Below are 27,628 nucleotides of genomic sequence, written 5' to 3'. Positions count from 1 at the left end.
TAACAACTTGTTTTGTGATAGTATTTCTTTTTATCTGCAATTTGGACATATGAAATGACATAGGAAGTGTTGCTAAAAATAGGTATGTAATACTTGTTGTATTGACCTGGTCTACTAGAATAATTCCATACCAAAAGTTTGCTGGGTTGGTTTTCCCTGTTGTCATCTTCATAAATCTATGCCAGCTACTAGAAATTACCCTGTTTTCCCATAGGTGCTTAAAGCAGATTGATTTATAACCTGTTCTAATAACTTCCAGGGTATAAAAGTCACACAAATGGGTCTATAACCCCTAAAGTTCTCCTTTCTTGTTTCTTAAATATAGACATTATATATTTGCCCTTCCCTATGCTTCCGAGACTGCTTCTTTCTTCACCAAGGACTCAGAGATAATTGTTACGATCCCATGAGATTTCTTCAGCAGTTCATGGCTATTCTTTGATGTGTGACTTTCTTCCCTGACCTACATCTGTTTTCCTTTCCTATTTGTCATATATCTAGTGAAAAGAGAATGCCAATCCACAGAGTGCAGTTTATGGAGCGGACAAGTAAGATATAAACTTGCAAGTGGGGAAAGAATGGTCACAGACATCTCCTTTCCCGAGTCTCTGTAGTGTTGACCAGGCTTTAGATTGTCTGCATGATGCCCACTTCATTCCTTGTAGAAATTAAAGGGTTCACAGCCATACACCATGTGTACCAGTGCATTCTTTGCAATATGTGAGAATCATGCTAATCTTGTTCTTCTTTTCGTTTTTCCATGTGTGCAATGCATGGTCATGCCATAGGGAGGTGGAACCAATCACAGTTCCTGGCAGCAAGTGCATGCAAACAAAAAGGATGGCTATGAGTCTCACATGTCACAGCAGCAGAACAAGCACACAAAATATAGAGATGTCAACCTGCTATTTTCATAACATGTTAAATAGCAGTTTCCTAAGGAAGTTTTAGTACTTTTATACTGAGAATGTTACTTTCAGGCTGCCTAGCTCAAAGTGTACCACCAAGGATCACTACTTAATTTGTGCATCAGATAAAACAGCCTAAGGCATACAAAACAAAATGAGTCCCAGACAGGTTGCCACAGCACTCTGGGTGTACACACACAAGCACATATGTGCAGCTAATACTAAGAACCATCTCTCTGGAAAAAACTGACAAAGGTTAAGGGAAAATGAGACACAAAATCTTTCTAAACATGAGACTGAGCCATAGTATTTAAGAAAGTGCACAATCTCCTCTGGATATATATATCCAAATATATATATATGTCTGTGTGTGTGTGTGTGTGTGTGTGTGCTTTGTTTTTGGGGGCTCTTACGGGTCCAGCTGGAGCACAGGGACTTGAAATAATGATGCTTGGAATGTTTTGAGTTCCTCAAAGCCACATCTGGTTGTAGAAGAAAACTAAAATATCACATCCCCCTAAAGCAAACAAGACCAAGATTACAAATAGAATGATGCGCATAGATAGAAGCTCTCAGGATATGCAATGCCCTGCACATGGTGAACATAGATAATTGTTGCATTATACTTCAGTACTGTAGATTCACAGTAGTGGGCTTAGAAAGGTTCTGTGAATCTAAAATTTCAAGTGTGCAGAGAATGTTAATAAATATGAAAAACTGAAATATACCTATATTTTATAAAAAAAGGCTTAAACCAAGTGCATCACAGGTGTGGTGTACATAACTGACATGCAGCACCATGACATGACATGCTCACCATGAGATGATACAGTTACTCGGGAACACATGTTATTTCTCCTATATTAAATCCATTTTTTCTGTGTGTTTATCTGTATTAAACAATCAAAAATACATTGCATAAGAAAACCTGGTAATACACTCCAGCCCATTTTCACACTTGCAAAGTGTTTTTATTACTCTACTTTCTGTTCTTAAGGAGACTCAAAGTTTGGTACTCGTACTTTGTTACATAGTCAGATTAACATAGTAGACTGTGTAACAAGATGAATAGTTTGCCTCAGAATTTTATGTATTTGACTAAAAGATCTGAAGGTCTTTCAGTCAAAGACATGACTGAAGATCTTGCCTTAAATAAGATAAAATATTTGTGTCTAAGATTGTACTATATGACCACTTTTAAGCATTAAAAGAAAAGAAAATTTGAGATTATCTTACCCCCACCATGCCACCTGCCCCCAACAAAACATTTTAAGAAAGTAAGCAGAAAAATCTGGAACACATCTTGTTGCAAAGCAGGGGGAGAAATTGATGGGGTCATTGTCTCCCTATGCCTCCTCCCACAAGAAATGCAGCCTGCCTGTTTTACAAACATCTCAGCCACAAGACCTGGTTTCCTTTTCTATTCAAATGTTGTCAATATGGAGATGACTATGGAATAGGCACAGAAGCACCAAAAACAATGGAAACTTGTTATCAGCAAGAAATTTGCAGTGGAGATTCCCATTTTGAAAGACCACTCATAGGTAAAAAGATAAAAAGAGGAATCACAGTACTCTACTGTGGAAGTACATTCATCACTTTCTTGTCACATGCATCTAACCTGCTCCAGGGCTGAGTTCCAGGAAAAACAGTTCTGTTAGTTTGCAGCAGAAGCCAGCTGTTCACAGCACTGATTGACGGCTGTCTTCAGACATCACAAATTGCATTCCCTCCCTCTTGGGAACATTTTTATAGGTTTTGAAGTGTGTGCGTGTGTGGTGGGGGGAGTGCCTTTAAAAAAAAAGATGGCACAAATGAAGTTTTGATTGTTTAAGCAGACAAATTGTGCTCTGAAAACATTTATTAACAAGTGGACAAGCCACCTGAAGAGAACCAAGACAACTCAATCAGTATTTGATTTGCTGATATTTTTTTCTGTAAAAACCACCGCAAATGCAGAGCAGAGGCCAGGCTCACTTTGAATGACAGATAAAGTGACCTCCCCAACCCCCTTACAGCCACATATCTGAAAAAGGGACACCAGCTTCCCATAAAAGTAACAACAAAAAGTAACAAGAGTGAATTTCATTTCATTCTGATATGAAACATGACACATTTTCCCATAGTGCAATTAACTTCTTTTTAAAAATCATTAATGAGATAGCATTACAGTAATAGGATATGAAATTTCAAATTTCCATGGTTTATGGTTGCAAAACTAAATCAAACTCGTCAACTTTGGGGCAACTTTGACTTTTCCAAGGTATTAGCCTTTCCCTTATCCTTATATTTCTATACTATCCAATAACTGAAGCTCTCAAGGTGGTTCACAAAATGCTCTTATATGTCTGCAAAAGCTCTGATGAAAGGAAGGGAGTTGCTAGAATTCCCAAGGAAGACAAGACTGACAGAAGCCTGAAAAGAGCTTGTAATTTGCAATTCAGCAGGGCTGTCATCAAAACGCTGATGCCCAAGAGACTGCATGGGGGAGTTCACTTCTGCCAATCTAGGAAGAAATAAGAGCAAACTGGAACAGAGCTAGTATGCCACAGGAACACATACCAATCCCTCAGCAATGCCAGCAACTAACATAATGCCTCTTGTGACTTTTCTTTAGTCCAATATGGTAGTACCAACTACTCATTTCAAGCTGGTAGCTTTCTCCACTAGCAGCTTTCTTCACCAGCACAAACAGGCAAGTTGTGGTTTCTTCTAACATGACTAAGGGCCTTGGATGCAGCAACTTCTTTTTCAGCTGTCCAGTAGAAAAAGAAACTTACGCTAAGATAATGGCCATTATTTGCTTATTCTTTGGACATATTGGGAAGCAGGAAAGTTACTACTTGGTGCCACCTATACCTGCCTTTCTTGGATCAGGACACAGGCTGTCTCATGAGCCTATATTTCAGGAAAAAACACTACATCATAGATCTGTTTGCCAAGGTTTAAACTGAAGAGTTTAATATCCTAGCCTACGTTTTTTCCTTCCCTTGCAACTCATAGTCTTCCTAATTCTTTTACCCTTTTACCACCTTCAGAATGGAATAAACTGAGGCATATAAATGCATTTTGATTCATCCTATATATACTGGTTCAGCTGTAGCAACTGCAGTGTTTATGGACATTGCAGTCAATTATTTAAGGTACTCTTCTACTGCTGCAAACTAAAATGTGACTACAGTTCTGCAAGGTATCATCAGAAAAGTCAAACATTCATTGGCACTTCAAGACTGTTTTTTCTGCTCGGTAAGCAGTCCCATGGTATTCATTCGTCACCCAATCCCAGTGTCTAAATTTCCTCACAGTGATTGTCTGGCTGAAGGAGCTCTCTTTCCGCAAAAGCTCTGACAGTGGAAACTAATACAAATCTGACATTTCTGGAGGCCAAAAAATAAATAAAAGAAAATAAAATAGATCCATGTTATGCTTACCAAACACCATTCTTTGATTAGGAAATACTGTGTGAGAAGGAAACTGCTGTTTCTTATATTTCACTTGGATGCAGCATGGAAGAGTCTGTCAGTGATATGCAAGTATGTAAAGGAGGGCATGATCACCTCCTTTATACACTCAACAGAAATGCAAAGAAAACGTTTGCATAAGAACAAAAGAAGCTTGCTGGGTCAGAAGAAAGTCCAATCTAATCAGCATTTTCTTCCCACAGTGGCCAACCAGGTGCCTATCTGAAGTCCACAACAGGACATGACAGCAACTGCACCCTCTCACCCATGTTTTTCAGCAATGGAGATACAGCAGCATAATGCCTCTGATACTGGAGGTAATGTATAGCATCATGACGTGTAGCCATACGTGCCCCTATTCATGGACAATGAGCCAAAATGGGTTGGTTGTCATGAGAACAATCCATGATGAGCCTGATCCCAAGGACACCACATAAGGGAAAAGTCATTTCCTGCTGCCTCCACAGTAGCAATATCATCATCATCATCATCATCATCATCATCATCATCATCCTGCAATTGTGAAAGCTAGTTTGGATAGCTATGATCAACTCCTTTAAATTGCCCCAGCAGCACATTGGAAGGGGCATCCATGGTTGCCAAGCATTTTGGGGGGGACTTACAGCCCCTTCACAGCAGGATCATTATCATCTCCTCCCCATTAGTTCCCATCAGGATGCACACTTCACACTTTATCCTCAGGCTCTGAGTGCTCTGGAAAGTATGAAACTACACCCTACCCTATTTTTCTAGGAAAAGGAGCTTTGACAGTTTTGGCAAGTAGCTGTCAAAACTCTGGATCCTTTAAAAGGGATGGTTTGAGTAGGAAAAGGGACATGCAAAAGCATGTGTTCCAGTCCAAAACCAGTGAGGATCTATACACACACACAAGGTTAAAGGGAAAAGTCATGGCAAGACCGAAATAGCTCACAGTGGGAAGGAGGGGAAGCTAGTACAAGGTGACCCTAAGCCCCACTCGGACACTTTGCTGGCGCTGGCGCTGGCACTGGCACTGGCCCCATGTCAAGAGCAGCAAGGGTTGTTGTCTGTTGTCATGGGTCTTGCTAGCTGATTCCTTGTGCTCACAATGGTGTCAATTGCCCAAGACAACACAAAAACTCATCACGCGCAACCACTACAACAATCCATGGGTTATTGGTGGCTTTTTTGTTCACACACAAGCAGTCCTGTAGATGGCAAGCCATGTTGGGTTGTCATGTCATGCAAACACACACTGCTACTATTTTATTTTTATACTGCCCAAAAGCCAAAGCCCAGTTGCTGTAACCTCCAGTGATTCTTGCACTGCAGGGAGAAGCTAAGTGGTATACTCTTCTATAGAAGTACTGTAGGATCCTCCTGCAGAGTCCTCCTTTGCATCTGATCACCCTACCTAACAGCGATGAAAAGCGCTGGCATGATTATTGGAGCAGTAAGACGCTATAGCACAGTACAGAAATAAAATGGAATGAATATATAAGAACTTCAGGATTTCCTCCTCTTTAAATCATCCCAACTTCGGATAACTTTGGATTTCCACATCTAATAACCCATGACCAAGGCTACCAAATCCCTGTGTGACTTTGCCCTCTCTAACCCATTTTATTCTGGCATGCTCTCTAGAGCCAAGTACCCCTCAGAGGCTGGACATAGCTAGGGGTCATCTGCTCAGCCTTATTACTAACAATTCCACCGAGTCTTTGGGATCTTTGAGAAACACAGTGACTCCTGACCCTAGACCTGACAGGATGGGAACAAATACAGGCTGTTCCCAGCAGCTCTGGTTGCCTGAAATGCCTAATTAACACTTCATCAAATGGGGCTGGCTGTCCATCTGTAGAAATTCTTTTACACCTGTGTATGTGTATGTCTCTGGTTCTCCTCTCTACCCTGCAGGCAGCCATCTCAGCAACACTAAAGAAACAAAAGATACTCAGTTCCCAGATGCCTATCCTGCCTTGGACATAGCCATGAATGAGGCAGTGCAGCTACTCAGTAAAAGTCTTGTCTGGGAGCACCTCAAACTGATGCCCGCCAGGCATTTCAGACTTCCAACTCCTGTCTGTTCCAGCTGCTATGTACGATACTCAGGAATGCTGGGAGGTGTAGTCCAAAATATCTGAAAAGCACCTCAGGGAAGGATGGTTTAGTCGCAGGATTTCCATATCATGCATAATTCCTTGCCGCTAGCCATGATAAGCAGAAGCAGAATACATGATTCCACATATAAAGTGATCAAAAAGAGAGGATACAGAGTTCCTTGATTTACACAGATTGCCTTTTTGTTTCAACTTCTGAGTTCCCTTAGCAATTCATGGTATGTTCTTTTATTTTAGCACAGGATGTTAATTAATACATATACTTATTTATTACATTTATATTCTGCATTTTTAATTCAATATGAAAGCCAGAGGAGCTTATACTGTTGTTATGTGCCATCAAGTTGTGTCTGACTTATGGCGACTCTATGAATTACAGCCTTCCAAAATGTCTTGCCCATGAGATCCCTGCTTAGCTGTTCTAAATTCAAGACTGTGGCTTCCTTCATGGAATCAATCCATCTCTTATTTGGTCTTCCTTTTTTCCTTCTGCCTTCAATTTTCTCTAGCATGAGAATCTTCTCCAGTGAGTCTTGCCTTTTCCTGTGAACAAAGTTTGACAGTCTCAGTTTTGTCATTTCTGCTACTAGGGAAAGCCCTGGGTTGATTTGATCTAGATATCTTTCTGTTCATCCAGGATATGCACAAAGCTCTCCCCCAGCACCATGTTTCAAATGCATCAATTATTTTCCAGTCCTTTTCTTTTTCTTCACTGTCCATACAGGGTGATCAGGAATACGAAGGCTTGAATGATCGTGGTCTTCAGTCTCCATCCTTACATCTTTTCTAGGTCCTTCACTGCTGCCCTTTCAAGTTTCAGTCTTTGAACATTGAATTTCTCGGCTGAAGTCTCCTTTTGAATTGATGACTGAGCCAAGGTATACAAAATCTTTCACAATTTCATTTTTTTCCACTGTTAACAGTAAACTTCTGAAATTCTTCTGTAGTCATGCTGTTTGTTTACTTAATGTTCAGCTGCAGTTCAGCTTTTGCACCTTCTTCTTTCACTCTCATCATGAGTGATTTCAAGTCATTGCTGTTTTCTGCCAGTAGTTACATGAACTTTTCCCTCTATGTTTTATCATCCCAATAATTCTGTGAGATAGGTTAGGCTGAGAATCAGTGACTGGTCCAAATAAGCTTCATGACTTAGAGAAAACTAGAACTTGGATCTCCCGAGTCCCAATCCAACACTTTAAGCATTATGCCATTCTGGCTGTCATGCAGAGTACACACAAACATGGTTTCTTGTCATATCCTTTGTGCACACTTCACACTTCCTTGGAAGTCAAACTCACTGAACTCAGTGGAAGTTACAAACATGAACAGAACCATCACTTAAATATTAATCCCACCCCCCTTTCCATAAACATACATTATCTTCTGTAAGCTAAATAAACCCAGTTCCTTCAGACTGATGGGATTAACCTTCTAGACCCCAGCAAAGTTTCTGGTTTCCAATATCCTTTCTGAACTTTGGTGCTCAGAAGATGTGGCCTACCAGCTCTAAGCAGATGCATGATTTCTTCCTAATGCTATTGCTAAATACAGTATACAATGGTATTTTGCTGCCTGATAACGCTACACATTTCCCCCTATTTGTACACTTGATTCTTCTTTCCTTTTGACTTTGCTGAATTTCATCATGATGTTATGTGCAATGTTCCTGGATTCATTTAGTTCATTTAAAACTTTTATTTTCTGAAGAATTACCATCCCTTCGGGTTTTCTATCATCAGGGCTTCTTCCCTTTAATATGGAGTAAAGGAATATATGGGAATCCAGAATGGTCGCAAGGGTTCCCAGGCTGGCTGTTAACAATAACTAATGGCACCAGTGTTTTAAGCATTTAGAACAAAAACAGCTAAATAGTACCGGAAAATGGGAAAGAAAAGCAGTAATACACGAGGGTGAATGAGTGACAGACAGACATGGACACTTGCTCTGACTGACCTGGCAACATTGTCAATTGAGATGAAAATGTATGATTGTTCCAATTTTTCAAATGACAGAACCTGGCCCAACTAGCAGCTATAACATCACCTCCCTCTTTTGGCTGGAAATGCAGGGTACCAAAAGTGAGAGTGTAGTCAATATAGTTTTTAACTTATGGCCCCAAGGTGGTCGTGATACTTTTAACAAATGAATGGCAGGCATGGCTTTTTCCATAACACCATGAGCAGGGAGAAGACACATCTGCACAGATATCCAGAGAGCCAATATTATGTTTCTGGGTCGACAGATTCCCTAGATCCCTCACTGCTTGCTACACACCACATCACTCACCCATCCAGGAGGGCTATAACATTCTTCCTAGGCCTCCCAATGTTGGGCCCATACAAGTTGGCTCGGGAGTAGATGCGGATCAGCTGCAGCAGCCTCTTCAGCTGCATGTAGTCCTTGCCCAACTGAGTGCCATTCACTGCTCGCCCTGTCAGGGCTCGGTAGTTATTTGGTTCTAGAAGCAAACAGAAGCAAGCATTTACCGACTCCGGCCTGGTTACTCTGAAAAGAGTGCCCAGAATGGTTGGCCTTCACTAGCTTGGAGACGCTATGTGGAAGGGCCTAGAAGAGGTGACACAATAGTGCTTTTCAGTGCAATCCTATACATACTCTCTCAGGAGTAAATCCAATTCAATTTGACAAGCCTCATCTCTGGTAGAGAGATATAGGGCTGCACTATTATCATCTTTTTTATTCTCTGGGAACTGACACATTTTTAATCTCACAGGTGGGCTCACACCTTCCTTACACCATCAAGATAGCAATCTCTTTTTGGCCCATTACTTCTATTTGCCCCTTTGTTCCTATGACTATCAGTTGCAGTAAGCCTCTTCCATACCATTTCTCTCACAGAAATCTCAAGTGTTGGTCCCAGCCTAGGAGGTGACTGGACCCGGGTATTTTTTGATCCCACCTCTCGCTCCTCCAAATCCCTACCCCCTTCCCCAAACCCCACTCACCATTGCCCAACTCCCAGGAGATGTTGTACTTCTTGCTGGCACTGTACTTGAGGAGGCTGAGGGCATTGGAGCTGTTCCAGGAATTGTTGGGGTTCCGGCGCAAAGCATTCAATGCAAAGATGAGGTGGAGGCCGGAGCAATCAGCAAAATTATAGAGTTTGTCTAGAGACCTGGCTAGGAAGAAACAAAACCAGCCTGAAACTCAAGCACGAAGAACTCTAAGTTCCAGAGAATAAACCCCAATGCCTCTGTAGTTGCCTGCCTTTGTAAGAGAATAGATCCAGGCAAAGGACCATCTAACCACTATATTATTGGCTCTCACACAGAATAGTACACAACCCTCGAAATCAGTTCTAGGCAATTCTAGGCATCCACTAGTATACTTCCTCTCAAAATAGTGATGTGATTTAACCTTAGAGGAGGCACTCAGAAATTTTCCAGATTGTCTCATCATGCAATAAATGCTGTTATCATAACCCAGATCTACCCTTCTTTTCCCGGATTAGGAAAACTTCTAGATGAGGATTCAGTGGTATCATTACCCTGCCACATTCATAGAAGTTTAGGAGGTTCCAGACAACCCTCTTCTACTTGTGATCCATCCATGTTTTCTTAACTCTTCTTTCCCCTTTTCCTTAATGCAAAAAATCTGATAAGAAAAAGAGAGGAACAGCTGTGCAATCGCTTCTGGTTCCTAGTGCTGGAACCCTCTATCTGGAAGTGCTGCAGTTCTCCTGTTACAGGGTATCCCAGCACTCAAGTTGCAATACTATGCTGTTGTTAGAAATGTCCACCCCACCTTACTAGTGTTATCACTTCTACATACAAAATGGCAATATGAGTATCACTGGGGCTAACTGGCTTGTGGCTGTGATATCACTGATATCAGATGATGCCCTCTCTACCCTGGCAGCTGGTTTGCCACTGTGTGCACAGAGTCCTGGACTAGATGGACCTTTGGTCTGATCCAGCATGGTTTTTCTTATGTTCTTCTTGTATAGTCTGCTTTCCCTGCTTTCCTTGGGAGTCCTAAGCAAATTTAATGAGGTTACACATCTGCAGCCTCTTCTGAAGATCATTTTTAGACAAGTCTCTGAAGAGTGGTTAATACATTATTATCTTCTTGAAAAAGAAGGCCAGTTAAAAAAGAATACTTTATTAAACCAAAGCACAATTGGAAAGAGCAATAGCTTACAATCTTGAATTGCATGGGACTTGCTTTCCTCCAGCTTCTAAAATCTGGTTCCAAGCTCCTGCAGACCTACAGGAAGTAAGTCACTATGGCATTGTCTTGGGGAATGGATGCTGTGGTTTAATTTATAAAAACATCTTAAAATCTTTTTCTTGCTTTTCTGCATAATAGTTCTACAGGGCAAGTCCCATGCTGCAGATGAGGAACTAAGGTTAAAAGATGGTAACTTACTCCATGTCGCAAAGTGCTAGAGAAAGTGCATTTTAGAGCCCTATTTTGGCATTCTGCTTTTAGTGTTGAGTCAATAGGTGAGGGGAGATAGCCAAGAGTATGCTAGCTCCAGCCCCATCACTAATCTATAAAGGAACATTTTCTACAGTAAGGAGCCCTTCCTACTCATCCAGGCTCCCTGCATGAGCAAGACTGGTAAATGAGGCTTGCTGCTTCAAAAATTATCTCACCAAATGGGGTGTGACATGGACAGCAGCAGGGGGATGCTCAGGCTTATCCCCCAATCTGGTTCTTTGGTAAAACACAGAAAGTGCAATGCTTGATCAGTGTTTCAATCTAAGTTTAATGCTGCATCCACATACACTCGTAAAAATACAGGAGAGATTCATTCACCCAATCTGCATGAGGAATTTATGCTCCTACCTCCACCCTGCAAAAAAGAAAAAAAGTGTGTTTCTTGCTAAACAAGGCTATTTCCAGCAGTAAAATAGATGTGCATATAACCAGTCTTGGGTGACATTTGCAGATATCTTAAGAATGAAACTAAAATGTGTATCTCTAAAAAGTAACATTAGAACCAGGCATAAGACATCCTTTCATGCTGCAAAACAGGCCTGTACACAGCAGGCAGGAGGTGGGAATCTCCAAGGTGAAAGGTCATAAATGCTAAATAGGCCCAGACGGCTGGTGGTTTGTTCTTTATGGGGCCAAAGACTGGGTCACCCCCTTGGGGGAATCTGCTGTCTCTCTGGTCTCAGTCACTCCTTGTTACATTGGGCTCCATTCTGTCCGGGTCACGCATTTTCTGGGGGAACCCGTACTTTCACGAGTGTCTTGGGACCTCTAGTTTGCATGTGTTTGTGTGTTAGCACTGTCTGAGCCAGCTCCAGGTTTTGATGGAAAATCCTGAAGAGATTTTTCCCAGCCAATTACAATATTGTTCTCTGAGAGTTCCATGCTTTCTGGGGTGAGGTGTGGGAGTAGGGAGGAGAGATGCTGCAAGTTTTAAGTGGAATCAGGTGCTGTTTCCCTGCAGGGATGTCTGGAAAATGTCAAAGTCCTTGGAGTAACAGGTACTGGCAGATGAGCCCAGCACTTCCCACACAGAGCAACCTCTTTCCTTCTGGAATCCTGCATCCTGTCCTTGTTCCTTGGAGCAGAAGTCCTTAGCAAGCTTAAATGTACCAGCCATATGCCGGCTAGTCAGCACCCGCTAGCAGTGGCAGTGGAAGACTCAGATGGCAGATCTGAGACAAAAACAGGACCAAGTCGAGTCACACAGAGTGCACCTTCTTGGAGCCCACCTGCCTGGGGCCAGGAACCACATTCAAGGCTCAGAGGATTCCACCTGTGAGTGTGCAGGTGCCAGGGGAACATGTGTTGCCATGGTGATCACTATTGTGTTTCATAAGTAAGAAGGAGTGAAGGAAAGCAGACTGGAGATGCAGAGAGAAGCTATAAGTTTCCAGCACAAAGGCTGCTAGCCTCCTCCCACTCCTCCGTTCCTGCATTGATGATGTAATATAGCAAATTTCTCTACCTCAGTGCAGGCTGGAGGGCTATTTTTTGCCCTTGAATATAATGAATTTCCTTTCTTCCATGAAGCACTACCAGTGATGCAAATTAAGGTAGGGATCAGCACTTGTTTGAAAAGGCTTGCTCCAGGGAGAGTCTGACAGAGATGATCCCGGCTCTGGGTCTGGATGATTGTCAGATCTTCTATAGCTGCTTCCTATCTTAAAGCTTCAGCAAAATTTAAAAGGAGAAAGTTCACTTTTCAGGGATGCCCAGCAATCATGCCCCTTTGGTTATTAACTGGATCAGACAAACTGTTATTTCCTGCTTCTGTGCTCTTTACAACAACATGATATGCAGATAGAATGAGTGAGTATGATGCCATCTTAAAGGTGGCTGGTTCAACAGGTGCTGTCCCTATTAATATCCGACACAGGTCTTTCTATGGCTAGGTTGCAGACACAGCTAGCAATCCTGAAAGACCTCCTGTAGCTTTAAACCTACCGTTACATAAGAGGCAGAAATTACACTAGACATGGTTTCTCCTGTAACAGGAAAAGTTAGACCAAGCAACGATAGACATGTCCATGTTTGGCTGTTTAAAGTTTCTATCCTCCAGCACATAAGCTCTGTTCACAACTACTAATTTTGATAAATCATCATGAATGTAGAAAAGTGGGCAAGGTACCAGCAGAAAAAGAGAAAACACTGTGTTCTCAATTATTGAAGCTAAAATTAAAGTTTGATTTTTTCCATCCTCCAGCACATGAGCTATATTCACAGCTACTAATTTTGATAAACCATAATGTATGAAAAAAGTGGGCAAGGTACCAGCAGTAAAAGAGAAAACACTGTGTTCTCAATTACTGAAGCTTCAAGTTTTAATTAAAGTTTTTAAATTCCATCCAGGGTGGGGCTATTATGCAAAAGTTCAACACTTTGCAATGCACAGGACATAGTTTTCCAAACACTCAGCTGGGAAAAACATGTTGTCCGTGAAAATTAGGAGAGAATCTGCCTGTTTCCACTTGTTAGAGTCACCAGTGATGTTTCACAAGATTTTACATACTTGTAAAATGGAAATCCAAAACTTTCAGATGAAGTCCCAGGTGGAAGTGACTGCCCTATTCTTATGTATACTGCACAGTCTAATGGATAGAAGTGCCAGTGTTTTTAAGAACACAAGACAGGCTGTGCTGGAACAGATCAAGGATTTAGTCCAGCATTCTGTGAACACAATGACCAACCAGCTACCAATGGGATCCCACAAGCAGGATATGAGTGAAACAGCACCCTCCTATCCAGGTTTCCCAGTAATTGATGCAACAGAGTTGATGCAACAGCTATCTTAAAACTACAGTTCAAGATGCTCCAGATCAGAATTTGTCAATCAAAAATCAGCTTAGATCATAGAAGGACAACTACTGGTGTGGAGGCCAGACCTGACCTATGAAGTTAGCCACTGGTAGTCCTATCATATTTTATTTTAGGGGTATACAAAGTTGGAGTTTGGATTTGTTCATAACAAAAATACTGAATTTGTGTGCTTTTTAATTGTAATCTTCTATCTGTCTTTAGGTTTGGATTGGAGAGGTCAGGTAAAGGAGCAGTCCCTAGATGAAACCAACAATTTAGAACCTACCTACATAGAACAGTGTTCAAGGCCAAACTCAGTGAAACTTGGTATACTGGTTAGTTCCAGGACCAAGGCCTATGAAAATAAAAATGTTTGGACTCCAAGACAGGGCATACAATGCATGAGGTTTATTACCCTTCTCTCAGTTTATGATCTGTCCTATCTCAATATGTTGACCTTTGTCTAGAAACATTCTGATGTTACACTCCCACTATATGAGCCTTACAAAAGGATTGTAAATATTTTGTTTAATGTTACTGCCACCCTGGCCAGCAGAGCCTCTTTGGAGACACCTGGACCACAACCCTTTGAGGCGCTTAGGAGATTGACCAGGCAGAGTTCTTAGGAGTTACTTGATAAGAAGAAAGAGAGACTAAAGGAACTACAGAGATGGGCAGGGGAGTGAAAACCACCATTCTGAGAAGGCTCTAGAAGAGAAAGCAGCAGCCCCCTTCTGCCCTCAAGCAACAATAATCCAAACACTGCTTCATAGTCAAGCAAGGAACAGAGGCTGAGGCCTACAACTACATCCAAGCCCAGGCCTGTTCAGTCAAGGTCTGGTCTAAGGAACTAATCATTCATCTATGGATTACTTTATTAGTGGGCTCCATTGCTTTCTATGTTGTAGCCTGGGGTGCAAACCTTTTCATACTTAGACAGAAAAAAAAGTCCCACAAAGCACTCAACAGCCAGCATGGGAATGTTGGAACTTGTAGAACTTTTTCCTGTCTAAACATGTACAGGGTTAAGATTAGGGTTAGGGATAAACTCTTAGAGATTTATCCTACACTGTATACCTATTTGAATTATACATATTGCTTCCCAGTCTCTTTTCCCTTCCCTGTTACATAAATCCATTTTTAATGGATTTTTTCTGTTTAAGTTTTCCCTATTTTTCAAGAAGCATGGAGACTGGTGGACAACAGACATTGTCCTGTTCTGAAGAACTGACATTCTTTCCTCAATCTATCCACAAGTTTTGAATCCAGGCCCCATAGTTCCCTGCATTACAAGGGAAGGGAAGGTTAAACTATTAAATATGATACAGACATTTCTGACAGTATCTCACTGTGTGTGCGCTCTCAGTGGAGAGTCTATATGAAACATGGTCAGGAATTTTCTTTGAAAAGTGCATTTCCAATAGCAGCTACCCACTACTAGAATTATTGCATTTGAGACTTGTTACATAGAGTACATGATGCAATCTTTTGAGCCACTAGAGCTAAAAACATTATTTTAAAATGAATAAAAATCTGGCCTTGTATCAAAGGCTAATTGTCAGGGACCTGGTAGCCATAGATGAACCAGAAATTACATGCATATGAACGAGCAAGGGGATTTCCCAGAGTGAATGCCTCCTCCATGTCCAGCATTCAAGTGAGCTACTAGAGGAAGAAGGCCCCCTTCTCTGTACCAGCCTATAAAGTTAGCTCTCTGTCCCTCTACCAGTCCCCAGCAAGCTAGTAAAATTATGCAACCTGTTAGCTTTGCAGGATGTGTGTAGGGTGGAGGGTGGGGTGTATTTACAGGGTTGGTTCTGTAATTGCATATGTAGAAGGTCCAACTTTCATATTTCTTGTAAAAAAGACTTCTGTTCGAAAACCAGGTGCCAGTTGGAGCAGATACGACAGAGCTAGATGAAGCAATGGCCTGACTCAGTAGAAGGCATTTTTATATGCGAGTTAGTTAGGTTTTCATCTGGAAAGTCAGATTTTATAACTCAAAGTGACAAATTCTGCCAAGCCTCTCACCACACACAGACATAGAGCTAAATAATCCCCAGTGACTGTATATATGAGGCTAGATCTCCTTGGTGCTTTTAGAAAGCCCTCTCTTTGCTTTTCTTCAAAGGTGGCGGAAAAAGACATTGACTTATAAGCTGCTGCCATAATTTCAATGTTACCTGACTTTCAGTTAGGGAGCTACTCACTACTAACTATGCCAACACACCTGAACAACTGCTGGGCTTCATCCAAAAACTATGTGCCCCACAGAGGTGGTCAGGATGTTCCACACAGATGACAGCAAGACACTCCTGTCTGCCTTATGGTTGTGCCAGTGCAAACCAGGGAAAGCAAAGCTGTTTCCAAGCCAAAACCTGCCCTGAATCCTGACTGATTCAGATAATCAGTCTCATCCAAGAATGCCTGGAGCTGGTTGATCACCACCCACTCAAGAACCTTGCCCAAGAAGGAGATATTTGCCAATGGCCTAACATTATGAACACATGAGTCCACAGAAGGTTTCTCTAGGAGTGGCCTCATCACAGTCTGTTTTAGGTGACATGGGACCACTCCTCATATAGAGGCATTAAGCACCTTTCTGGCCCAGGCAGCAGTTCCAGCAGCCAGCTTTTATTAGCCAAGAGGGTCTAGTACAGACATGGTTGTGTGAACCTGTTCAAGCACCTTGTCAGCATCCTCAAACTGTACTAACTGGAATTCATCTAAAAAGCTTAAAAAAAAAAACCCAGATCTGGATATTTTGCCCAATTTGCCTGCAGTAACATTGGAGTCTAAATCCTGGCAGATGCAAGAAACTTCATTCTGGAAGGGTCTAGCAAATCTAGTGCAGCAGGCCTCAGATGGCTTTGAGATGTCCTTGGGGCCAGCATGTAGTAAACGCCAGTCAACCCCCAGAGAGCTCTTCTGGTTGACAGAGAGAGGACTGATGGTTGAGGATGATAAACTTTGTAGTTCAATATACCTGTGGGGTGAACAGCTGCTTAGGAGAAACTGCAGTACCAATTTACTGAAAGGAATAGCACAAGGACCATTGCAATGCCCCCACCCCGCGAAACCACTGATTCTTCTTTCAAACTGCCTTCCGATCTTAGACATGCTTATACAGCATATGACTAGATTCTCTTCACTTGAGGCCTTGCAGGGTTGTACCTGAGGTGGTAGGTAATGATATAGATGTTCTGTTCATTGTACTTTATCTGATGGCTTTTTCACACAGGCATGTTTTCTTTTGATTCTTGAATGGAAAATGTGAATAGGTGAATCAACATGGCTCCCTGTAAAAGCAAGGGAAGCAAGCAGTACCTTTTCACTGCTTAAATTCTTTCTAGAACAACAGATAACTACATGGGGCCATCTTTAGCCAAATCATGCATTCTGAGGACCTACTTCTTAATGTCTTGAATAGTGGTAGTACTACTGCTGCTGTAACCACCTTAGATCTGGCTGTGACCCCCTACTGAGACCCAAACCACTAGTTGGCTTCCAATACTCTACAACACCATCTGGCAGGCAGAAACCACTTTCAGTCATCTCTCCCTGAAGTGAAGCCTCCAAGTACACAGCCAAAGGATGAGTTCTGGAATAGAAGGTCCCTGACAATTAGCCCTGTATCATTTGTCTTCTCAAGGGCTTGAAACAGTCTGTATACAGCAATATCCAACCATGAATGTGTTTGGCTGGAGTCCTCATTTTGTGGAAAAGTATGTCCTAAGTTGGTGCCATGGCACCTGCCCAAGTGGGTTTAGAAAAAAGCAGAAGGCTATGAGTGTTAGTTGGCACATTAATTGGAGTAAAGCAAACAAGGGGGACCACAGCTCAGTTTATTGCAAAGAAAAATATGAAATGTAGAGATGAATGAAGACAGAGCTTGACAAAGCAAGGTTGTGGGGGTCAAAGCTCATTTGTAAAGATCTGAATATGAGACATGGCTACTCACCTCAGACATAGTTTGGTGTAATGCTAAGACAGTGCTCTGATTGTTTACATAAACCATTCACAATTCCTTTTGTGAGATGCCCTTCTTGGTTATTATTGACTGGTCCTGCTTACATGAGAGTACAACCAGAAGGCCACCTCAGAACAATGGACCATCTACCATAATATTTATGAGCCCCTGTTTTATGGTGGCTGAAGGACACCAAGTCCTGATTGTGCCATGAACCAGAACCTCAGCTGGAGTCTGACAACTTGGTTTCCTATTGCCTTAAGCATCTGATATTATAACTAGATACTAGCCATCATGAAGGAAGGCAGTTCATGAGACACCTGACAGAAGGATTTAATCCAAAGCTCTTGCAGTCACCCCTTTCTTTTTTCCCCTGTTATTGAGGCCAGACCAGGAAATAATGTATTGCAAAGCTTCCTCCCTCTGGCTCTGCACTCTTAACTGCACTAGGAATGCAGTTGCAGAGAGAACACTTCTCTGCTGCCAGCACTTTTGATGACAGAATGACTGGTTTATGTGGCTGTAAGATCTGCTGTCTGAAAAGCAGCAGAATCTATTATGTGTTTCTAAGCAGTGACAGCTGGCACTGCCGTGCTAGAGTTTATGCCGGCTCTCACACAGCTTAGATCAGCCGCTCTTCTCTAAGCACCCTGATCTATCAACAAACGTGGTTTCTGGAATGGTTTAAAAGCATTCCCAAATAGGCAAGAAGTGGTTGCTTTCTCAGCAGCCTCCAGATTTGTAATCAGGCAAGTTATGTTGAAATAGAGAATAAAGGCAAGATCTGATGGGAGGAGTCCTCATTGACTAATGCTCATCCCTTATAGTGCATTAGAAAACTGACACTAGCCAGTCTGATAGTCAGAACAAAGACTAAAATTAGCGAAAGACATTAGGCTACAGAACCTTCTTCCTATCCTATGCATCACTCATTCACAAACATTATATGCCGGAGAGGAGGCAAGGCTTAAATCAGCATGAGAGACTCACTGAAGCTCTGTATTTACTGGACTCATTTTGGTTGGGAAAAGTGCACCTGCTTCTAGGCAGACATGCAAAATTTTATGTAGAATTGCTGGTTTCATTACTCGAAGACAAGCCTTAATTCCTAGTGCCTGTGTTTGTTCTTGTGCCACCCAGCCACAAACACATTTCCAGTTGCCATAAGTTCAGGTAAGACTTCAGCCCCAACACGTTTGTTTGTGTATCCTAAATCCTAAGAACTATACATAACATTTTGCATCTTTGGGAAAAGTTGTGCCATGATTCCTGTGGATATAAAGCATACTAATGTTCTGTTCAAATGTTTTACTCCTGCACTTTGCTTGCATTTGACTGCACAATCCATGTCTGTTCAATGTCTGTGGCTAAAGCATTAGTTTAATGCTCACCAACAGGTGAAGCCAATACTATAGTAAAACATGAACAGGTAGCGAAGTGCAAATGTGATGGTAAACACTAAAATAATAGCAACCAGCACAAACAGTGCACCTAACAATAATGCTCAATCTTTCAAAAATGAGAATGTTCTCATCTTTGTTATGTGTTCCAGGATCAAAAATGGGAGCAGCTCTGAACTACATCTGAAGAGTTTTTACCTAATGGGAGAATGGTTGGATGCTCCATATTACCTTAGCAAGATATAAGATGAAGAATATCCTGTTTAGTAATCACAAGAATGATAACAATGATTCCCAAAGTGGCTTCCAGTATTGCATATGTAGCATGAGCTATGTTCTGCCAATAAGATAAAGAGCAAGTGGAGAAGTAATGCGTGAAGAATCTCCTGGGACTTTTATATTTATCCTCCAGTTACATTTGTTCAGGAATTCCCAGCAGAACTCAGTCCTATGGCCCTTTTGTGCTGGGGTCTGGAATATAACAAAGATTCCTTACATATAGCATACTGAAATGAGATCATGGCAGGTACCTTCAGGCTTTGAAAAGATAAAAGGAAACAAGACATAGCACAGTCTAGTATGGTACATCATGGGCTCTGAAAACAAAAGGATTCATCTCATTGAGTTAGGATATTAGTAGAAATGATAATTTTGTCTTTCCAAATCAAGTAGCCAAGTTAATCCCTCTGCTCCATTTTCATATTGCAGCTATTATATGGTGGTTGCTTTAATAGCTCCAAGTCCTGTTTGGGAGTTGCTCATGTGTGCTGGCTTATGGATCAAGGGATGACCACACCACTGCCAATCTTTCTTTTTAGCCCTTTGTGTGACCTGTGAACAAAAACCTTGCACAGTAGACTAGTACACACAAACAGCTCATCTGAAAGTGGCATCCAGAGGACAGCTAATGTATGAACAGGCCCACAGAAACCAGGCAGGAAAGGTAAAAGGAAAACAATCTCGTTCATTACAATTCACTGATTAAAATTGTGAGCCATGGTTTAGCTTATAATGGGACCCATAATAAGATACAACACTGAACTGGACAAAATTTTAACTATTTTGGGTTTATGTAGCAACCATATACAATGTTTGTAAACCACCCAGAGAGCCCTCTGGGCTATCAATCAATCAATCAATCAATCAATCAATCAAAGTACCTATGTTACAAACTTATCAATATTAAACAAAAGGTAACAACTTGTCACAAAAAATTGCTAAGCTCAATATTACTGTCAAGAACCTTTCCATACATGCTAAATATAAACAGCAAAACAACACTTGATGAATAGTTTCTTCCACGGATTAGCAACTATGTATACACATCTTTCAATTACAGGCAGTCCCCAAGTTATGAATGTCTGAATTACGAACAGCCTGTACTTACAAATGACCTGCCAGAAAGCCAATTTATTTTTTAAAAATTACTGCAGAAAATTGTCATCACCACAGAGAGAGGGGAAATGAAAGGGGAGAGAAGGAGGCCTTCAAAGCATGTCTTCCTGCCCCTCCCATCCAAAGAGGAAATCTTTCTAACATTTCCTTGCTGCAAAGAGGAGGTACATAGAGATATGTATGGGGAGATGGAGATATTTTCCCACTTTCATGGGGGTCCTGACCCCCTGGCCCTTGCTAATGTGGAGGGCTGACTATTATGATCTATACATGGCATACAAATTTCCATTTTCTCAGGAAAGGCACTTGTTCGTAACTCAGGGACTACCTGTAATCGGTAATTTTCTGTACTTTCCTAGCAGATACATTATTTTCATGCGCTGGAAATAGGAGGTGATAACACAGTTTCCCACTAAGCTAAATATCACTTCATGCAAGTATGATTCTTACATTTAAAGACTCCCTACCACCAATAAAACTATTTGTTAGGAACTGAACACACAATTACAACAGAAATTATTCTGATTAACTCTCTTTTGTGAAAGGTACAAAATTCTCCAGTCTGAATCTGCCACTGATCAAAATAAAGTAAGAAAAGCAGTTGCTTCCCTCTCCCCTCCATTTTTCAAGCCACACTGATCATGCCTCAGCACTAATCGGTATCTCTGGGTTACACAGGGGTTTTACACACAAAGAGGCTAAGTGAGCTAACATGCTACTCCATGAAGCAGATTCCTAATCTGAGCTCATTTACACAGGAAGACAGCTGCTTCAGCAACGTGCTGAAGGGGAACCTGTAACTCACAGCTTATAGCATGAATATCAAATTCTTGCAGAATTAAATACCAAACATACAAATGGTGAGCACATATTCAACATGTTTGCTTAATCATAATAAAATGCTTACCAGCCGCAATAAATTAGCACATCCAATCAGCCATTTCCCCTCCAGTCCTGCTGCCCACTGGGAAACAATTGCAGAATGAGCAGATCATTACTGAAAGGCATAGTAGAGGTCTCTCAGGAGAAGCCCACACAAGCATGAAAAGGGGAGAACCTGCAGGAGTATCTCTAGAATAAAGACTACTCCTTGATCCTTGTATGGTACTCTGTTTTTTTCAGAGTGTGCACTAGGGCAGCAAGGCAATTGTCCAGATATCCCCAGACTGATCAAGATTCCATTGGAGATGTTATTTCCATAGGACTGAGCTTCTGTTTGGTCCACATACATGCAAAAGCATGGAGACTGCCACAGATCAGACACAGAAACATGTCTAACTGTTTAAATGCTTTCTCCTGTCAAAAGTGATTGTCCTAAATTGCAAGCAGAGTTTTGCCAGCCAAGAAAAACCATGATCAGGCTAGGTATGTATTTTTTACTTTCAGGTTCGTTACAAGAAAAGCAAGAGGCAAGGCCATTCTTTCCTCACCTAGTCTGTTCTTAGCTGTACATGTTAGGTGAATAGACAGTTCTTGTGCTATGCTCTGCTCCTACACCTACCCGACATGGCTGGTCCTCCAGACCCTATGGGTGTGTCAGAATTTTTGGCAAACTAAGCTGCAGCCATAGAGTTACATAGGTCAAAGTTTCGTTCAGATTCATTCTGCAAGGCTTAGGAATCTTCCATCAGTGCATTCTGGAGATGAACAGGCTGTTTTTAAGAATCCTTCCTTCAATGCACCATCCACCCTGCTACCAAAAGCTTTGTTCTCTCCTAGACTTCTGTCCTGTTAAAGAACCTTTGGAATCTGCAAATGTTATCACTGACAAACAGAATTACTGCTGTATGTGGTAAATCTGTAGACATCTGCCTGTGCAGGCTACAGCAACATAATAAAGTGATTCCAAACAGAATATTAAAGACAAAGAAAGCTCTGTTTCCAGAACTTATGGACCTTAATTCCATTAAATTTTAATACATTTGAATTCAAGTATCCTATATGTGATCAAGATGAGATGGCCATCTTGATTTTTCTAGTTCTGAGAAGCTCTGTGGAAGTACACAAACAAGCTCAGGTGAAGGTTGTGGTTTACCAGCAGTTTCACCTTAAATTCTTGATATTGAGGAGACAAAATGAAAATACACCATAGCTTGGGTCTGAGTATTTTTAAGCTTTGCTCTGCAACTGGATACCAGAAGATATTACAAAGAAACCTTAATGTGGCCTAGTTGATCTCCACCAGTGTCCTCCTTTGTGTCCCCCCCACCTTTTGATATTCTGCCAACAGTACACAAGTGTTGCCCAAGAACCAGAAGGGACTGGTGAATTTTTTACATTTCTTTTGTACACTTTGAGAGCTGGGCATCTGGCATTTTTCAAAACTCAAAAACATTTTAACTGAAAACTGTCCTAAGGAGAACACACACACATACACACACACACCCGGAAATGTTTCAATCTGAAATCCTTAATTAAAACCATGCTCCAAATGTTGACTTAGCTTTTAAAGAAGGAAGTTAAAGAAAAATGTCCCATTGCACATCCCAGGGAATATTTGAATAAACCCAGAGCCATGCCAGGAATATGCCCTTCTAGAGCCAAAGCCATGGCCTCTGGTTACATGAAAGCAGTCCCTGAAGACTTGTGTGTCATGCACTTGATCATCAGTACCAACTGTTGTTACTTCACACAGCTTCCTTGGTTGCTGACTGTTCAGAGAAGCACTGGAAAGCCATGGACTAACTGTTCATAAGATTAACAAAATGTCCAAAGACCTGGCTGAGATATTATATAAAACACCCTTCTCCAACTTGGTTATCTTCAGATGTTTTGGACATCAGCTGCCAGGCAGCATGCAGTGAAGGGCACCAGGTTGAGAAAAGGAGATAAAGAAGGCCATATTATCTAAAATGCGCATGCACAAACACACACACACACACACACACACACACACACACACACACACACAGAGCTATAAATAGGTGGTCTCCCAGTAGGTGGGAATTGGTTGACTTGCATTCTGGAATGAATAGACATTCAATTTGTGGTGCTTGGAGGGTTAGGCTTCCTGGTCACATTATGTTTCGACAATAATATAATGATGGGTTATGGGTGGACTTGAGAAACCACAGTCATAAAAACTACAATGGTTGATGCAGTACCGGGTATCACTGATGGCTACTCCAGTTTCTACAATTATCCTATCCCCAGTTTTCTGACCCACTTTTTCCTTCCTCTTCATCCCATTTTTAGTTTTGTTGAGGGAATATTTCTCAATCACACAACCCAGGAGGGCTTTCTAAAGTTCAGCTTCAATTCTAGGTGGTGGGTCATAGGTAATGGGTTACTGTGAAATTCTCCACCAACACCCACCCAAGAAGGCTGACAAAGAGTTCAAAGTAATTCTCAAAAGACAGGGAAATGAATGGCATGGCATCTTCAACTTTTGCTGAAAGGCAGCACAAGACTCTATCAACACACCATTCTTATTACTGTTCTCAAACAAATCTTACTGTTCAAATCTATTCCCTGCTTTGAGCTTATGAGCATGATTAAAACAGGGAAGGGGAGGAGAGGATTAAGATAATGGTGTCATTGGCCTGCCCTTTGAGACAGGGATTGGACAAAGATCTTGTCAGTGTTTAAACCTGATTAGATGAAAGAAGGAGCTGTTGCTAAAGCTCCCATAGGAATTTAATCCCTCTCAGAGTAACACACATGCAGAGACAGCTCTTGCAGGGCAAAAGGTCACCATTCTGGAGTGAAGAATGTTTAGGTTTAACTGAACACATCTTGAGGGATGTATTGAAACTTCAGCTATTGGAGTACTCTTTAAAACCATATTTTAAAACCAAGTAATACAAATATGAATGTCTTCTTAGTCAAACAAATGTTATAAAACTGAACAGTGGTTTCTAGTTAAATATCCTTCCAACCCATCCATCTCTAATCCATACACAGCGTGTAATAGAGTGAGGCCGATGGCTTCTAGACTCTTTAAATGCAAAGCACATGGATAGCATCTGGACAGACAGACACAAAAATAGGGGAGCCCTAGCTGAGAGCCTGCGGTATGTACAATAGTATTAAGATGATTTTTGCTGTTTATGAAAGAAGCCTCTATGCCTGTAAGAGAGTAGAAAATAAAATCTGATCTATTTGCTCACAACAAGATCCCTCTGTGAATAAGGTGCCTGGGAAAGCCTCAGCCATGGCAAAAGCAAATTTGAATTTAATTAACATGGATACCTCCCTTCTGCTATATAGATTTCTCTTTGAAGTTTGTCAGTTCCAGGTGTGAATGGTTATAAGGGCATAACAAGTGGGGGGGGGGGTCAGTCCCCCACCAGATTCTCCAAGCAAACTCTGCCTCCCACTGCCCTAGGCTGCCAGGTCAAGACAAGGCCGGCTTATCATGTGATGGGCCCCGCTGTCTTGTCTACCTTCTCTCAGTTACAATCACTCTTACAGCACAGTACCGGATAGGGTAAGTATATTGGTATAATTTATTTTGTAAATCTTGGGGTTTCCCCAGTGAAATATTTTCCCTAAATATGTACAAATTTAGCTGGGAGCCAAAGACACTCACTGAACCATTGAACCTACTTTTGAATAGACTCAAAAGGATCAAGACTCTTCATCGCAGACATGAAACTGCAATTAAGATCAGAACCAAACCTAGAAACAGTTCCTACAGGCAAAGTCATGAGTCACATTGTTTATTTCGACAGACTATGCACACAGGCGAGGGGACTGGCAAAGTCAAATAACCCTCTGTCTGAAAAAGTTCATCAGCAGAAGTGTGATTGTTACCAAGAATGAGATTCCGATGAAAGCTCTCAGTCTTTTTACCATAATAATAAAATGGAACCTCAGGAGAGTTTTACCACAAGGCAAAAAAGGTGTAACTATCTCATAATATCCTCAGCAGAACTAAGTTTGCCAAATAGATCCCTTTGAACACTTTACATGGCAATCCTATACATGCTTTTTCATTGAGTTCTACAGGATTTACTTTCGGATAAATGGCATAAGATTATAATCTCAATTGAGAAAATCAAAGAAGAAGCCATTCCAATAGCCTGTTTAAGTATTAGATCATCTGATGTTGGGTGAGGACTCACATGCACAAAGGGACACATGAATACCAACCAGGCATCCTGATACAAATTTCTCTTTCCTTGCTGCTAGCAGTGGAAGAAAAAGAGTGATCTTGCATAAGGGTCTTTGGGGCAGGGAACTGTGTGTATAAATCACTAAGTAAACACTGAAGGGAATTAAGTGGTGGCAGGAAAGATAAGGGAACCTTTGTGGAGCCACAGTAAAGGTGCTGATGGTGGCATGCACCTGTATGATGTGTGCCCTGTACTAATCACTAATAAGTGCCATTTGGGGTCCACCAGGGCCTATCACTGCAGGCTTTTAAGAAGGCCTTTAAAGTTTACTACTTCACTCAGGCCTTCCCATGATTATGTTTTATCGGGCTAGGGTGCACCTGCAGTTGTAAGTTTTATTTTATGCTGGCGTTTGTTGTTTTTTTAGAAAGCTTACTGTTGTGGTGGTTTTTATTATGCTTTACTGTTTTTATTACCACATTTTTATTATGTGTTTTATTGTTCAATGCAGCCTTGAGAGGGCTCCTGCCCTGAAATGCAGTCAAGAAGTATTTAAAATAAATTAATATAATTATTAAGGTAATAATCAATGTTTGAAAACGTATCCTCTTAATTTTAGTAACCATAAATAATATAGATATGACAATAATTCATAATGTCTTACAATTTTAAGATATGCCTTGTGCATGCCATTGAAGTAGTTTTGTCTATCTATTAATGAATTAATCTTTAATAAATACTACATACTATATGTGCATATGAATTACATGTGTGTGCACTGTGTTAAAGATGTATTATCTCCTGAGAACATCTGGGGATGGGGTGGGTGCAGGAGGCAGCATCCAAGGTTATGTTTTGCCTCAAGTTACCTTTCTGTTGCCCTGGCTTTGCTCCAGCCCCACATTAACAAATGAGAAGTCGACATTACTAAACGGTTGCTTCCTAGCTGTATTGTTCTCACATTTGTCTTAGTGGATGACAGATCCACTCCTGGAAGTTTCTGGAAGGTGATGAGAATACTTTAGCCAAGTACAGATCTATTTAATTAACTGTCTATATGATTCAAAACCCTCTTTGACATCTAACCAAACCACATACCTACAGCTTCTTAATAGAACCCTAATCTTGTTTTATGCCTGATTCTGCAGAAAATTAACTTTTATTCTTAATAAATATTCCATTTACACTGAAAAACTGAAGAGGGAAAGGTGCTGATTAGCTAGAAATTGTCTTTCAAACTAGGCTTCAACATATTTAAAAACAGGGTTGGCTGTCAACTATGTTAAAGGCTCTGAAATTCCAGCCCCTTTGCATCCATGGTGCATCATGGAAATGCAGACCAGAAGTTACACACTTGATCAGAATTTCTGTTGTGTTGCACACTATGTAATGTACCTTGATAACCTTGTCACTGTTTGCTCAGATAATTAGTTTGCTAATCTGTTTTGCCTGCTTTAATCCTGTGCCTATATTTCTATTTTCTTGAATGAACTCAGTTATTTTTAATGGGCTTCACTTTGTCCTTAGGTATCTTCAAGTGCCGGCAGCCATCAATCACACCCTCTGAGAGTCTTACATCGTATTGGCGGTGCTCTTTGCAAGGGGGCTGAGCACTTCTTTGTAAGGGAGCACTGAGCAGCTGCTATATTAGCTTTCCCACAATGCCTGGGACATAGTGCCGCTTTGTTAAAAACAGCACTGTGGAGGGTGATTGGCAGATGTGGCTGCAGTGTGGGGGCCCTAGCGGAGTTGATGTTAGCAATGAAGATGCCAAGAAGACCTAATGAAGACAGTTGTCAACACCACTGTGCCCTGCTGGTGTGCATGGCCCCTTAAATCAGTCAGTTGCTAATACTGTGCCTCTCTCCAAGTTCTGCCATAGAGTACAAAAGGAAAAGAAAAGTGGCTTCTGCAAGCAACAACAACGAGCACCCACAAAAAATACCCACGTGTGAGAAAGGATTGGTGGATCAAAAGTGATCAACAACTGAACCAGCCTATTACACAGGAATTATAGTGAAAATAAATTACATACATGGGATGCCCAATATTTAATTCATGAAGGATGCCTTGACAGAAAC

The 27,628-nt window shown here is 41.3% G+C and overlaps 1 protein-coding gene across 1 annotated transcript in view; it reads right to left on the bottom strand.

The window, feature by feature from the left end:
- HPSE2 (heparanase 2 (inactive)) overlaps positions 1–27,628 on the bottom strand; it is a 142,093-nt gene that overhangs the window by 30,729 nt on the left and 83,736 nt on the right. The window contains exons 4-5 of the mRNA XM_044450119.1: positions 9,432–9,605; positions 8,755–8,926 (exon numbers count right to left, since the gene is read on the bottom strand). Of these exons, the coding sequence (XP_044306054.1) occupies positions 8,755–8,926; positions 9,432–9,605 (346 nt within the window). The remainder of the gene's footprint in view (positions 1–8,754; positions 8,927–9,431; positions 9,606–27,628) is intronic.

The sequence above is a fragment of the Varanus komodoensis genome, unplaced genomic scaffold (assembly GCF_004798865.1).
Source record: "Varanus komodoensis strain SLA01 unplaced genomic scaffold, ASM479886v1 scaffold1, whole genome shotgun sequence".
NCBI lineage: Eukaryota > Metazoa > Chordata > Lepidosauria > Squamata > Varanidae > Varanus > Varanus komodoensis.
Note: the sequence above shows the minus strand (reverse complement) of the source record. Positions and strands in the feature narration are given on the sequence as shown.